Source organism: Cricetulus griseus, chromosome 2 (genome assembly GCF_003668045.3).
Source record: "Cricetulus griseus strain 17A/GY chromosome 2, alternate assembly CriGri-PICRH-1.0, whole genome shotgun sequence".
NCBI lineage: Eukaryota > Metazoa > Chordata > Mammalia > Rodentia > Cricetidae > Cricetulus > Cricetulus griseus.
The window spans coordinates 162,669,477-162,686,007 of NC_048595.1; the positions used below are offsets into that span (position 1 = coordinate 162,669,477).

General features: G+C 44.5%; 1 protein-coding gene across 3 annotated transcripts in view; it reads right to left on the minus strand.

The window, feature by feature from the left end:
- Loxhd1 (lipoxygenase homology domains 1) overlaps nt 1–16,531 on the minus strand; it is a 144,719-nt gene that overhangs the window by 107,062 nt on the left and 21,126 nt on the right. For all 3 annotated transcript variants that reach the window (XM_027397946.2, XM_027397945.2, XM_035439026.1), the window contains exon 5: nt 4,719–4,817. In XM_027397946.2, coding sequence (XP_027253747.1) covers nt 4,719–4,817 — 99 coding nt within the window. The remainder of the gene's footprint in view (nt 1–4,718; nt 4,818–16,531) is intronic.

A 16,531-nucleotide genomic window follows, 5' to 3' on the forward strand; every position in this document is an offset into this window, starting at 1 on the left:
GCTTTGCTATTCTCTGTTGTCACATCCCCGTGACCATGAGTGCACAAGTTAGGCTTTCTCATTCCTTCAAAGTGCCAAATTTGCTCAAATCTTTCCATGGTCTCTCTTATCTAAATTTACATTTTGGCATCCAGAACATTAGAAAATAATTATCAGCATTCAGGTACTCACCACCCAGATGCGAGAGGTGTAGCAATTGCTAACATTTTGTCTAGTTTGCTCCAAATACTTCTTTCCTTCCTCCTTTCTTTCTTTCTTTCTTTCTTTCTTTCTTTCTTTCTTTCTTTCTTTCTTTCTTTCCAAAAGATTTATTTGTTTTTATTTTATGTGCATGAGTGCTTTAGCCTACATGTATGTAAGTTTTCTGTGTGTGTAGCTGGTGCCCAAGGGAGCCACAGAGGGTGCAACAGCCAGTGGAACTGGAGTCACAAAGGGTTGTAAGCAGCCATATGGGTGCTGGGAACAGAATTCAGGTCCACTGCAGGAGCAGCAAGTGCCCTGAAGCCCTGAGCTGTCTCCCAGCTCTCAGATCCTTGCACTTGTGTTTAAAGAAGCAAACCCAGTAGGCATGCGTAAGACTTTCCTGTCCATCTCTCCCTGCTACTCGCCCCTCATCCTGACATGTATCATCCCAGAATCATTATTATATAAACCTATCTCTAAGAGGCATAGGCCACCATGGCAATTTCTGATTTCTACATAAATGATGGCATAGCACACATCTCACCACCTCAAGTCCTTCATCTTCACAGAGATGCTAGCAACAGTGACTGTCACAGGGTGTCTGTGAGTGAGATCTGCTGCGTTCTCACACAACGGGTAGCCTGGAAACACAGCAGGCACGGTGGCAATGCCACCACTGCTAGGATTGCTGCCATCCCTCTGCTGTCATCACCACAGGTCCTTGTGGAATCTCACTCCCTCAGTTACCGACAGGTTGCTGAGAGTGCCCTGTGGATGCTGGTGACAGTTTGTTCGTTACCCATCCTGTCAGAGCCAAAGTGACAAAAGAGCGGTTCTGGCTTCTTCTCCGGGCGTACATTTGAGTAGTTTCTGACTTAACTATTGCAAACGTCACTGAAATGGACAGTTTTGTGCCCTCCCTCTGCACACCGGCAAAGCCTGTGCTACACACACACATGCAGGGACAGATGTGGTCTAGTGTATGCTCACCTTTAGTTTGTAGGGCAGCACTGCTCTCCAAAGTGCTTATACAGCGTTAATTTCCACCAGAAATATTTGGGGATTTCTACTGCCCATGATGACTATTAACATCTATATTTTTAAAATTTTATTCCGTGTAGAATGGTATCTCACTGTGGTTTGAATTTGCATTTCCTTACTTTTTGGAGAGACTGGCCATATGACATATAGACATATATATTCTGTGTCATTTAGACAATGTGCCTCAGTCATGTTTATTTTTATATCTTTTATTCCATTTTTTTGAAAATTTCTTAGACTGCTGTGTTATTCTCTTCGATGCATGTGCATGTGTACACATGCATGTGCGTGCGTGCATGTATTGTTCGTGTGTATTCATGTGAGTACATGTGTGTGTGCTTTTGGTAAATTGCCTATTAAATTGCATCCCCAAATTAAGATTAAAATTAAAAATTAGTATCTTAAAATTTCTTTCAAAAATTCTGATAATTTTTTCATATTTAAGTCTTTACCCCATCTGGAAGGTATTTTTGTGCATTGTAGAAGATAAGGATCTAATTTCATCTTTTCTCGGATGGCTAGACAATTGTTCAAACACCAGTAATTAAACATCTTATCTTTGCCCTTTGATTTATAATTTATGATACTATCTGAGAATATCTGTTTTTGAAAGAGAATTGTGTTGATAGCTCAGGTTGGCCTCAAACTCCAGTTCTCCCGTACCTCCTCCAATGTGCTGTGATTCTGTGTGTGCCTGGCAAGACTGTCTATTCTTCACTAACAGATTTTCCTACTCGTGTGATAATCAATATGTTTACATTTGCTGTCAGGTGTGTTTTCTTATTGCTTCACTTGGATTGACTGACTGTTTGGATCTTTATTCTCTTTTATTCATCCTGTTCACTTATGGATTATACATTTCTACTTTGGGTGCTTGCTGTTATAATTTTAATATTCACACTTAGCTTAATGAAGTCTACAGTGCATAATTAACTCCTTTGGGGATGGGGAGATGGGTAATGGACAAGATCTTCATGAAGCTTTGTCCAGTTTCCTTCTCAAATATCAGTAGTAGATATTTTGGGTAAACAATCCTCTTGTCCCTTGTGTTAGTCACTGTTACATTTTATGGTTGCTGCTTCCTTAGACTTGTTACACAGCTATCGATGTTTTGTTCACTTTTGTGTGTGAGAGAGAAAAGATCTTCCTTCCTATGTAAATTAGGCTGGTCTTGAACTCAACATGTAGCCCAGGCTAACCTAAAAGACCTGTTTCTATTGCTCAGTCTCCCAAATGCTGGAATTTACAGTTACAAATCACCACACCCAACAGTATATACTAGAATAAACAGTTGTTAATCCCGCCCCTTAGCCTGGAATGATAATTTATCTGGTACAGAATTCCTGGTTGACACACATTCTTGCTGAGAATATTGAAGGTGTGATTACATGCATTTATAACCTTTGCTGCTGACGATAAACGTTTTTCATCCGTCTACATGGTATTTTTATAGAATGTGACCTGCCAAATCTACTTCCTCTAAGATCTTTCTCTTTGCATTTGGTTTTACACCATGATGTGGATTTCTTCATAGATTCTATTCAATGAGTCATTTAGCTGCTTTAAACTGACGATTCAGATCTGTTGGATCATTAAAAACCTTCGGCCATTAACTCTTGGAATATTTCCTCTTGCCAGTTCCCAATATCCTCTATTCCTGGAACTCCTACTCAACCTCTATCAGTCCTCACTTGCTCCCCACCCCCCACCCTCATGGCTTCTCCTGTCTCCTCCCCAACCCTTTCTCCCCCTGCTCCATCTGAGGGTTTTGCTCATGTACTTCCATCTCACTGCCACTCTCTTCAGCATCTTCAATTGCATTGTTTAACTCATCTAGGAGATGCTCATCTTTACTAAACATGCTTTCATTTCCTATGGTTTTGTTTATTTTTCCTAATGTGTTGTTTTTAATGGTGTTGTACCTTCTTCAATTCCCTCTTTCACTGCTGTTAACAGTTTTTTTGTTTTTTGTTTTTTTTAAATAAAGTTACAGGCTATCTCACGTCACTCCATTATCTGAGATCCCTGGGTATTTCATTCTGGTTGTCTGGTTTGCAGCTTCACGGTGGTGGAATGTGTCCATGTTTTATAGTCTTGGAAAATAAATTCACTCCAACGCTTCCTCTGTGGGAATCTAATGTGGCCTTAGACAGGTTTTTGCAGAATGCTAATGGAGATTTACTTCCTAGGAACCAAATATTCTGATTTGCTGTTGCTGTTGTTATTTGCATGTTGTTGTTTTGAGACAGGTTCTCATTATATACCTCCAACTGACCTGGAGTTCACTATGTAGACCAAGTTGGCCTAAAACTCACAGAGATCAACCTGTCTCTTCTTCCAGAGTGCTGGGATTAAAGCCCTGTGCCACCATACCCAGTTTGAACCAAATACCTGTGTGGTGCGGGAGGGGGTCCTGAAATCACAATCTAGTGTAACAATCATACCTCAAGTTCCTGTGCAGCATAGGCTTCAGTTGTTTTGTCTTTAATTTTGAGTTCTGACTGGGACACAGTGACCACGCCAATGAGCAATGGCTCTGCCTTTTCACTGCAGCTGCTTCTGTGACTCTGGGGCTCCTGACTTTATGTACAGTCCTCATTTCAAATCTCTTGCTTCATTCAGGACTGACATCTCCTTTTCTGACCCCTCAATGAGCACAAAAGCCTGTCTTCCAGGTTGATGAGCATGAAACCCCCTCCTTCTAAGAGCCATGGTATCAATTCATAGCTAATAACTTGGTTGTCAGTTTCTCCTTCCTGTCTGTTACCTGAAGAGTTCTTTTTCATTCTTTATAGGTTCAGCATTCCATGTTGAATTCTTTGATGTATTCCACTCCAAATTCACACATCTCTGAACTTTCCTGGCTCCTGTGCTATTCTGTTTAATTGGCAGAAATGAGAGAAAGCCACCCGTCTCAGCCTGTGACCTGAGCTTCCTCTCAGCACCTGCATCTGTATCTGTGTGCAGCTTCTGTTTCACCAAGTGTTCTTCTATCCTTCAGTCCCACTCTGGATCACTCCACTTTACTACACTGAGTTAGACTCCACCCTACTACAACCCATAGAAGCACAGAGCTTGTGGCAATATAGAAAATAAGTGAGAATAAATTCCTGGAGATGGGAAATTTGAGTTGATTCCATTTTAATCAATCCAAACCTAGGCATAACTTATTCTGAATATCACAACACACACACACACACACACACACACACACACAGAGAGAGAGAGAGAGAGAGAGAGAGAGAGAGAGAGAGAGAGAGAGAGAGCTTTGAAAACCTATTACATGTATATACATTTGACCACATAAAATATGATACCCTACCATTCAGGACAAACCAAGTCATATCACAGCACAAGAAGAGAAGGGAGATGCTCAAAGAAGGACCAAAGGGGGAGGGGTTCAAGCTGCCTTCCTCATCTGGGATTCTAAGAAACAGCTGTTCTAGGAAACAGTACTGGCTATGGCTTGTGAGGAAATGATTCAAACCCATTACCTGTGTCTCCATACTCTCCAAAGATATTGATAAAGACATCAGCGTCTGTCCCTGCACCAATCACATCACCAGTGTATACCTTGATTTCATATTTGTTTCCTGAGGACAAGGACAGAGAAGACCTTGCTTCATTAGGATCCCGAGAAGAGAAAAGCATAGGTACGTGCATAGCTACTGAACCACCATGGATGTCCACATCATCATTACTGTCATCATCATTACTGTCAATAACAGGGCATGAAAGAAGACACTCAACACTGGCTCCCAAAGGTCACCACTAAACTCTATGTAATTCTTAAGGCATAGGTAGAATTCTATATAATAACTGTAGGCAAAAGAGACTTTCTGTTTTCATCTAGCAGGGCCCACCCCATTCAATATTCCCAAAGGGCCACCCAAAAACAACACTTACCATCGTATTTCCTCTGAACTACTGAAATGCTTCTAACCAGGTCTACTACACCCCATCACCATTTCCTGTCCATTTTCCCACACTGAATAGCAATACTGAAGTTCACTGGGGAGATTGGGTTCTGGATATGAAAATAAAAATTGTATCAAGGCCATAGATAACACAATGACTAGGCTAAAATCACCAACAGGAGCTAGCAAAATACATGTTAAAAGACCCACATCTGCTTCCTATTTCATGGCTGCATTCACTGAACAAAAATCAATTCATTTTAACCCCAAACACAGCCTCAGTCATGGCCTCATAGGATGGGGTCAACACAGCCGTGACAGTGTGCTGAGCTCAGGCCAGGCCTCACCATCAGAAGCCTGCCTTAGTCTGGGGAATAAATGCCAGGAGATTATGTGCATAGTTAGGACAAGGAGAGCCTTCCAGATTTTCTTGGGTGTCAATAATATTGAGGACTAAGAAAATTCTCCCTTTCCCTTCCTATGTGACTTTCTAGTTTGTGTGTAGAAGGAACCCTTCCTACCAGATATATCATACCAATTTCACTAAGCTGATTAGACACTAGTTATTCTAGCCAATGCCCTTTTGCCTACTTCCTCCCTAGCCCCTGCCCTGCCCTCCACCTCCAGGCTCCAAGAGGATTTGCCCTCTGTCTCCTCCAAGTCTACTGACATATGGGTAATGATGTTGAGTTTTACTACCGACTGCCTTGTATCTGCTGTTGCCTGAAAGCAAGTCTCTCATTTCCTCTGAAACTTAAAAAGGGATATATTTACAACTTCCTTCCTCCTTCTCTCCTTTCTTCTCTCCCTTCCACATCCCCTAGTACACTTCTGGCCCTATGGGTAATATGTGGGAAATGCAAACTGAATCCTAAAACTTAAAGTCCCAGGGAAGCCATTGAGGGCAAAGGACAAAAGTAAGCCTGCCCATTTCCCACAGAATCAGCTTGGGGGGCCATGTACCACAGCACGTGAAAGGGTTTCCCATGGGACACCTCATCCCTTCACTGCCTGGCAGTTGGTCCTTGCTGGTGAGAACATCAAGCCTATAACAGATGTTACAGGCTTCTCCACAATCCTCACTAGCAAAGCTACAGAGGAAGGCATAGGTCCTCCGATCCTTGTCCCCAGCTGAAGGCTCCAGGAGCAACAGTTGCTGTCAAGAGTCTATCTCATCTTTCTTATCCATGAATACCCATTGATACAGCAACTGGAACCAGAGCCCTTCATGAGATGCCAGGCCTGGGGAGCCAATGGAGAACTAACTGACTTGAAACTTGGGCCTCATGCTGCCTGGGGAGTGGGTTAATGCAGATACCACCTTTCTTTCTTTCTTTCTTTCTTTCTTTCTTTCTTTCTTTCTTTCTTTCCTTCCTTCCTTCCTTCCTTCCTTCCTTCCTTCCTTCCTTTTTGTTTTTTCAAGATAGGGTTTCTCTGTGTTAACAGCCCTGGCTGTCCTGGAACTTGCTCTGTAGACCAGGCTGACCTTGAACTCACAGAGATCCGCCTGCCTCTGCCTCCCAAGTGCTGGGGTTAAAGGCGTGCATGACCACCGCTTGGCTCAAATTCCACATTTCTCATAATGGTTTCTAGGTCCTGTGGTTTGTAATGATCAGGAAGAACTTAGTCACAGCCAATTGTTTCTGTTCTTATCACTTACAAGTTCCAGAGGCTCCAGATGCCTCAGTTGCCTTCTCCTTGTCAGAAAGGCCCTGTGGAACATTGATTTGATTCACAACATGTATTTCTTACTTTTCAAATGCTGTGATAAAACACCATGACCAAGGCAACTTACAGGAGAAAGAATTTATGTGGGCTTATGATTCTAGAGGGACAAATGTCCATCACGACAGGAAATCATGGCAGTAAGGGGCAGAAACAGCTGAGACCTCACATCTCAAACCACCAGCAGGAAGCAGAGAGAGCAACATCAAAATGACTCCTCTAACAAGTCCACACGCCTAAGTGTTCCCAAAAAGCTCCACCAACTGGGGAACAAGTATTCAAATGCCTGAGTCTTTGGGGACATCTCATTAAATGTCCCCAAATATGACCTATTCCAGCACCACTCTAGGCCTCCATGTACACAGAGACAAGAAAGACCCCTCTTAGTGGTGGCAAGTTGTCAGGTCACTACGGCTGACTTCAGCTGGTGGTGCCAAAGTGGCATCCCAGGGGGCCTCTAAAGGCTGTTTCCAAGCACTTTGAAGTAAGGAGAGGCAGTGGGATTTCAAATTATGGAACCAGGGTCCGATAAGAGAGTCAGGGAAACACCTATATTATTCCAGAACACAGACTTGACTTCATTAGGCCAGATCAGAACCAGGGCAATTCTAACTCTTAAAGATTTTTGAGTAGCAAAAGAAAAAAAGTAGCCACAAAGGAATGGGATGCCCTTTGGGTGAGTCCTCCACCCCTAGAGACCCCTAAGCAGTTACTACGGGCCACACAGTCGGGTAGAGAGTCATCAGACAGTGGATCAGAAGAGACCAAGGGAACCATAGTAAAAATTTTTTGGAAAATACCCAGTAGCACATGTTTTAGGAGATGTAGACCATTGCAATGAGTTGGCCAACACAAGGAAAGCCTGGGATGCAGGAGCTGAAAGAGGGCTTTGGAACACTGTACCCAAGCACAGGAGAATCTGGATAACAAGCCAGGATGAAGCAAACAGAGGCAGGCCAGGGCCAAGGCTCAAGACCCAGGAGTGGGAAAAGACACTTCAGGGTCTTTGCAGCTGCAGTGACAACAGATATGAGCCCAGGAATCAAGAAATTAGATAGACACTGTAGGAAGAAGGGGTGGGCTCTCTTCTGGCCTCTGGAGCTTTCTGTGTCAAGATGGAGTTATGAGTCTCTTGGTGGTTTCCTGGGTGAGCAGCAAACTTTTGATGTTAGGTGACTGCTGGTCACACCAAGGAAAGGATGAGAGCACCCACAGGGTTAAAGAGTTCCACTTGCGTGGGCCTAAGCCCTATCCTAAAGTATATGATAGACTCTTATGAACCCCTATGGAAGGCCTCACCCTCCCTGGGTAGCAGAAAGAATATGTGATAGGTAGGGTTTTAGTTGGGGGGGGAGGTAGAGGATGAGGGGAGAGAGTGGGAACTGGGATTGACATGTAAAACAATCTTGTTTCTAATTCAAATTTAAAAAAGAAAAAAAAAGAAAAAGATTTCCCCTTATAATGCCATTATTTCAAAGTCCCCGTAAATGGGCAATGACAATTATTAGATATTTTCCACCTCCTCCTTTCACACTTTTCTTATTCAGCAGAACTCCCTGCTATATCTAAGTCACCAGTTTCCAAGACAAGGCCCAAGGTCACAGTGCCCCTAAGTGCAGCGCTAACTGGTGACTCTGTGTAATATTGGCAAAGCAAGTCTGAACAAAGGTGAACAGGGCAGTGTGTGGAGCCTTCCTCCAAAGGCAGATGTGGTCACACATGACATCACATTTGAATGTGAAATGTCCCCTACAGATTCGTATTTAGAACATTTGGTCCCCAGCTGGTAGAGATGTTTTGGGAGATGATGTACAAGACCTTGGGGACATGTAGCCACTAGGTTGCAGAAGTGCATCGCTGGGGACAGGCCTCCTTCTAGTCCTTCTTCCCTCAAGTTAGTTCTGTCAGGTGTTTGGTCACAGCAAAGTGAGTCACAGCAAAGTGAAAAGTAAGCAGCTTATGTGGGCTTTTGTGTGTAGAATTCACCAGAAGATCTGCCCGTTGATAAGATGGCAAAATATCCCAGCTTTGAATGCACGACTACATATTGAGGCTGGCAACCTGGCAATCTGAAACCATCCAGAATGAAGGGGCACTACATAGAAGGCTTAAGAAAACCCTTCCCAAAGGCAGGAGGAGTTGGTCAAGCAGGAAGAAAGATTCTATGAAGAAAGGGCTGAAAGAGGATTCCCAGGTGAAAGGACACATCTCGTCCATGACAACAATGGTGACCCGCTTTCTTGGGCAAGCAATACTAAGCATTCATGCAGGGCTTTGCAGCTGACAAGGTGCTTGCACATCTTTGAAGTTGGTGGAATGATACAGGTAGGGCAGCCACAGTTGATATTGTCATTTATAGACAAGGAAACCAGAGCTTCAGAGGGTGGGGTGACCTGTCCAGGGCACACCGCTGTGAACCATGCATCTCTTGCCTTTGGACTCTAGGTTCTTCCCAAGATACACAGTGGCCTCCCTGCTCTTTGTGGGGTCAGTACACTTTCTCTAGAAAGTGCCAGTTAGGACAAATTTTAGTCTTTTAGTCAAATAGGCCATTTGATCTCTGCTACAATGACTCAACCCTGCTGCTAGGCACAAGCTCAACCATATGCTTTGACCAGAGGTAGGTGAGGAGAGTTGGCCATAAAGGAATGTGAAGAACTTTCTGGATGATGATGGAAACAGACAGTTTGCATGTGGTAGTGGTTATATGGCTGTATACCTTTCCTCAAGTCATCAGACTACCCTAAATGGACAGGTATACGTTGTACGTTGGTAAAGCTCTTTAAACATTTTTTAAAGTTGCTATAGACCATACTACTTGAACAAAATGGGTGCAACAGGGTCCCAGTAAAGTTTTCTTTGTTGACACTTCATTGGATCTCGGAATTTTGTGTAGCATGAGTAGTATTCTTCCTTTGGCTTCATATATAAATTAAATATATTAAATATATATGTAATATATATATATAATATATATATATATATATATATATCATTCTTTGCCCACACAAAATAGATGACAGCTAGGTTTGCCACACACAACTCCTTTTGGTTTTCTGGGACAGGGCTTCTTTGTATAACAGTCCTGGATGTCCTGGAACTCACTCTGTAGACCAGGCTGACCACCAACTCACAGAGATCCGCCTGCCTCTACCTCCTGAGAGCTGGGATTAAAGGCGTGCGCCACCAACACTCAGCTGTTCCCAGGTCTCATGTGTGTGTTCAGGTACTCTGGTCCTCAGATGAGAATGGAGCTGCCCGGTCACAAAGTGAGCTTGTCTCTGCTGGATAACACACATTTTAACCAGTGGCTGAGAAGCCCAGGACTCTGGAGACTAGAAACTAGTCCCTTTGTTAGCAGGGGTAGAGCCTGTCCCTGGGGTGATGACAGTTTGCAGCCAGCTCTCTGTGCTCACCATGCAGCATGCAGCAGAAGCTAAGCCTGAAAATACAGTATGACACACATCAATGGCACCAGTGCCTCCCCCCACACACACACACTTTACACACACCTTGCCTTTCATCCCTGGCCTGGCAAAGAGCAGAGACAGAAAAGAATGGGGAAGCTCAAATTGGATAAGAAGAGTGACCCATGTGGGGAAACCTGTTAAGGGACAAACTATGGGAATTACTGCCTGAGCCAGCTCTAGAATTGGCTTGTGACTTGCCCATCAGGTATGCTACTTGTAAAAATTCTCCTGAAACTGACTCTGCTCTTTCAGCAGGGTTACCATCCAGGCAGGCACTTCCTGCAAATAAGAATCCCTTCCTCAAGACACTCTGGCGCCATCTGTTGGACAATTGTATTGAGTGTACAAACCTATAGCTGGTATGAAGTGTCTGCTTACAAAGCTGTGTGGTGTTGGATGAATACACCGGCAACCCTACCACGAGGGCAGCAGCCTCCCTTCAGAACAACACACAGGAGGGATTCAGAGCCGGCCTTAAGATAACGCATGGTGCCCTCCACTGCCAAGCAACCGAGGCCCAATCTCTGCTGTGGAGCTGGATTCTGTTTAAAGACAGTTGTGCCTCATGACCTCTTGTCCTGCTCAGTGGAAACAAACACATGCCTGGCCTTGCACTGTTTCCTCTCTGCAGGTTGGAGGCAGAGGCACAAGGGCTACCACCCTTCCAACAGGAAATCTGTCCCTGAAGGCCAGCGGAAGCGCCTGCGTGGGCTTCCAGAAAAGGCAGAAGCTGGCAGGCCCTAGCTGCCTAAGCCTGGTGCGCCAGCCGCCCCCACAGCCTCCCCTGCGCTGTCTGGAACAGTCAGCACACAGCAGCGACACAACACTTTTCTCTGGAGGTGGGGGAGGCTCAGCGATGAGGAGTTGGCCCCCCAGATCTTGGTCCACACGTGCAGGTGAGAAGCTGCTGGGCATGTTCCTGCCACATGTTGAGTGCATGCCTGTCTCCAAGCCTTGTGGCCCTGGAAAGGGGCTGTCTCATACCAACAACACTTTAGCCAAGGCTGGAGCTGTGCACGTGGCCAGCTTTCTTTCTTTCTTTCTTTCTTTCTTTCTTTCTTTCTTTCTTTCTTTCTTTCTTTCTTCCTTCCTTCCTTCCTTCCTTCCTTCCTTTTTTCTTTTTTGAGAAATAGTCACCGGTAAACCTTGTCTTTCTCTTTCTTCCAAACATCCCTGGACCGTGTGTACACGGACCGGAGCCTCAGCAGTTAGAACTGTGACAGGGCTGGGGAAGTTGGTGGTGCCATTTCACCCCACAGACTGTAGCTCACACCAGCTGAGGTGCTAGGAGGGAGAAATCACAGGAGGTGCGGGGGAGGAGATGAAAACGCAGGGGGAGAGAAGGGGGGTGCGTGGAGGGTTCCCCAGGAGGTAAGGATGTTCTCTCCCAGCCAGACAAGGCTCGCACTACTCCTTCCTGTTCAGATCAGGGAGACCAGGCGGGCAGCTGGCCACTGGCCTGAGAATCCATACTGGAGATCCTTCTCCCTGCTCCTGCCCCTGCCCCTGCCCCTCCTGATCATGCCAGTGTCTCCCATCTCCAGTAGGTCCAGCTGTCTCCCCCCATCCTCCTCGTCTAAACGCCTCCCTACTCCCACAGCCTCTGATACGCATTGGGAACTCCTGGGTTAGGAGACCCCCAGGACTCTTCCTTTGGGTTTCCCCACAATGTCTTCCTTTATTCTATTACACTCTCTTCCAATCTAGCAAACAGGAGTAGCGGTTTCTGTTTGCCTTTAAATGGTCTCTACTTCACTGTTATGCAGACATACCCAAACAAGGGTCTCTTCATACTGAGGACCTTTGAAGGGCCAACCACATCTGCCAACTTAGTCCTCACAGCAATGGATCCAACTGTGGCTTGTATGTGGAATGCCCCCCAGGGACTCGGGGATTTTAACAGCTGGTCCCCAGCTGTTTTGAGGGGTAATAGATCCTTTTGGACATAAAGCCTACCTAGGAGACCCTAGCTGGAATATGTAAAGCTGTAGCAGTAGGGCTAGACAATTGTAGCTTGGCCTCAGTTCTGGCTTGAGCCAGCTGTTTCCTGGTCAGTATCATATAACAAGCAGCTGCTACAGCTTCCCAAAGCCATGAAACTGCCTACAGCCATGTCTTCTCCACCATGAAGGACTGTATCCTCTCAAACTGTGAGCCCAAACCAATTCTTCCTTCCTTAAGTTTTTTCTTTCATGTATTCTGTCACAGTTTGAGGACATAACTCTACAGGATAGACAGCTACTGTGCCACCATCTGACCGATGGGGAGATGTGGTGATATCTTGCTTGTACAAATAAAGCTTGTCTGAAGATCAGAGGATGGAGCTTGTCCCTAACTAACCACAGAGGTCAGGAGGTCTGTACAGACAGACAGGAAGTGAGGTGGCTGGGCGGGAAGGATATAAACAGGAAGAAACAGGAACTCGCTCTCTTTTTCACTGGGAAATTGAGGTAAAAGTGGCTTTGGCTTTCTCATTCTTCTCTCTGACCTCTCAGCATTTTCCTCTATATCTGTCTCTGGGTTTTGGGTTTTTGTTTGTTTGTTTGTTTGTTTGTTTGTTTTTCCAATTAAGAACTCTATTTACAGGGAGAAAGGAGGTTAAGAAACTGGACCAGGTTCATACTTGAGAAATGGTTAGTCGAAAACTGGAACTCAAGAGATCTGAACCTGCAGGCTGCGACACACCATCTCAACTCACATTCCAAGCTCTTCAGAAGCACCCATTCCTGAACCCTCAGTGTACCCACTTCTGAACTCCTGTTGTCTGTTGTGCCCACTAGCACTTACATGCCCAAACACAGGCTTTGGGCTTAATCGTACCACAGCCTTGTTGACAATGCATTGATACATCACTTGGGAGAGGGAGAGATGGCTCAATGAAGTGCTTGTCTTGCAGGAAAAAGGACTTGAGTTTGACCCCCAGAACCCAGTAAAAGATCTAGGCATGGTGGTATGTGCTTGTAATCCAGTGCTTGGGAGGATAAAAATGGGTGGGTCTCTGGGGTTCACCAGCTAGCTGGCCTAGCCTAGGTGTCAAGCACCAGGACAATAAGACACCCTTTGGTGTCTACATGCACATGCACCCACATATACATGTACCAGCACAGACATTCACACACACACACACACACACACACACACACACACACACACACACAGATTAAATAAATGAATAAAATACTTGGTCTTTTAAAATTGTCCATGGACAATCATCTACTCCCTCGTTACCTCTGTAAATACACAGTGTGTTTTCCCTGTAATCAGCTGGTGTGGTAGAACACAGTGTAGAAGCTTCCTCACAGTTCACATTGCTCTCCCTACCTCAGTCAGCTCAGCAGCAAGCTCTGCAGAGCTTTCTCCACTTGTCCTGTGGTGGACATTTGTCATGTTCCCATACCTGTTGCTCTGAGCAAACTTTTTCGAACACCTTCACTCCTTCCCCAGGAACCACTGCCGCACTTGTCCCAGGCTTCTCTACATTGCTACTGTTTATTCTCCCAGACACTGCTCAACTGTGGCAGGAGGAACTAGAACTTTGCTCAGCCTTTCTGGGCATCAAGGGATTGACAAATCACACATGCAAAAGTCTGAACACATACAAACTGTGGGACTAACTATGGGATCTACACACATCACAGTTTATAGGAGAGGAATGGTTCTGTTCAGTGTGCCTACCAGCACAGAATTCTTAATAATGCTAAAATATCCAAATTAGGAGACTGATGGGTGAGCTGTGATGTCCTACCACTCATGAGCTGCTCTGCTATGCAGCTGTTTAAAATAAATGGTTAGAAGATTAGGCAATGCTGTAATGTGGTCACGCACTGTGATAAAAACATCTCTTATTTTCTAAAAAACTGGAACTCTTGCTGCACCCTACAGCCAGGTTAATAGTCCACCTTCAGTTCTCTGAAGACTTTAAGACTGCTGTCCTACTGTGTGCTCATCCCATTTTTTTCAACTTCCCTTTAAGAGAACAAGGTAACAACCAACCTTACTTGCCTTTACAATCTAAGCAAAGGTATTTCTGTAATCTTAAGTTATGTACTCTTCCATGCCCCAACCCAAGGGTAGTGTGTGTGTGTGTGTGTGTGTGTGTGTGTGTGTGTGTGTGTGTGTTAATCATTGGCTGAAAACAGCAAATATGGGCTGGAAAAATCTTATAAAATAAATATGTATCGTCACTGTTGAACACTATATATGGATATCACTTGAGAGCATTGGTTTGTTTGTTATCTGGGTCAGTTGGAATCAATAACTCAGTCCTTCTCCATGTGGTGCATTCTGTGCTGTTCAATAGAGAGCAAAGCCCTTTGGTAGGGACAGACATACAGATGCAAACACATAGGGACAGATAAAGCAGCATTTGGACAAGTGTCTAATAGATTCAGACCCATACAAGAGACAGACAGAGAGAGTGGAAGACATGGGGAAAGCCAAATAGAGAATCCATGAGCAAGCTCTTGGTCAAATGATATCCACAGGGATTGCATTATTGATTTCTATCCATAATGTGACACCAAGGCATTATCGATGACTCTGAGTTTATTATTAATGTGTTCAAGAAGACTGCACTGTGTGACAGCATTGAGTGAAAACATGGTTACAAATCTAAATCTAAATTAATATGTTATGTTCAATACATTCGTGAATCCAAATTGGGGGGAAAAGAACAGGAAGGACTTTCACCAAGGGGTGACAACACAAAAATCTTACATGGGGAATGGTTTCCAGCAATGGGCTCACTCCTGGTTCCATGTTTCTAAAGTGGTAACTCTGAGAAACATCACCTGTAAGGGGGGTTAGTGATATAATACCTTCCTCATGAGTCACTGTGAATATTAAATGTACATCGTGATAGATAGATGATAAATAGATAGATGATAGGTAGGTAGATAGATAGGTAGGTAGATGATAGATATATAGATAGGTAGATAGATAGATGATAGATTATAGATAGATGGGTGGGTAGATAGATAGGCAGGTAGGCAAACAGACGTTAGATAGATCATAGTTTGTTAAGAATAATGCTATTGTGAGTAAGTGCCAAAAAATTGCCTACCACCCTCTTCAGATGATAGGATTATAAATTTTTCTGTTAATTTTTGTACATTTTCAGTACATGGAGTTTGCAGGCCTTGCTTTTCTCTATTACTGGACTAAAGAATAAAGTCACCAACAGTCAATACTGGAGGAAGCCTCAGTCTCCGGTTTGAAATAAGCCCCTGAGAACCTTTGCCAATTCCCTGTGCCTCTGTGTTGGCTTTGACACCAGCGATCTCCAGGAAGCTGGAGGAAATATTGAGGAGTGGATGGTGGAATAAGTAGAGACTCAAAGGCCAGGGGTGGACTTCTTGCCCCCAAGAAGTAGCCACCTTTCTGAGACTCTCAATGGCCTCACTCCAAACCACATCTGGAATCCAGGGGAGGGCTACCAGGAACCCACAGGTGCTGGACTGAACTCCGATGATGGGGTTAAGACCGAGGCAGGATCTGACCAAATGTTCCTATTTTATTGGGTACAAAATAGAATAAAAATATCCTATTTCCATAAATGAAGGAAGGAGTTGTTTTCAAAATATTAAATCTTTAAGCCCATTTAAGAATCAAAACAACCAAGTCTGGAGAAAAATCTATGATTACATGCCTTCTCCAAAGGTTCTGGCTGCTAGGATGAAGGAGACTATGGCTGGCTGTGGTTCTGGTAAGAGCAGAAGCATCAGTGATGCTGGGGCTGGAAAGTGTGGGCAAGACACAGCCAACAGAGCTCATTGTTTCCCTAATGAATCTCACTCTATTGAAGGCCCAGCAACCCATCACCACCACCACCCTGAGCTTTGGCTTCTCCATGAATCCCTCCTGATTCCTCTTCCACCATGCTCCCATTACCCTAAACCATCCCCACTTGGTGCATATTAGCTCTCTTCTCTGCCCTGTGATTATTGACTCAGTCTTCTGAAGCCTCTAAGCTTGTAGAGAAAGAGTTGCACACATCCAACATGAGCACAAGATTTGACGCACACAGAGAAATAGCAAAACAGTTCCAACTATTCACTGAGTCACTATGCTTAAGAGTCAGCATGAGCCCAGGGCTCTTTCTCTGCCCCACGGTCAGGCTGTGTGACCAACAGCAGGTTGCTTGACTCCCCTGGGCTTCCACTTGCTCTTCTGTAAAGTGGAGGAGGAGGAGATAAG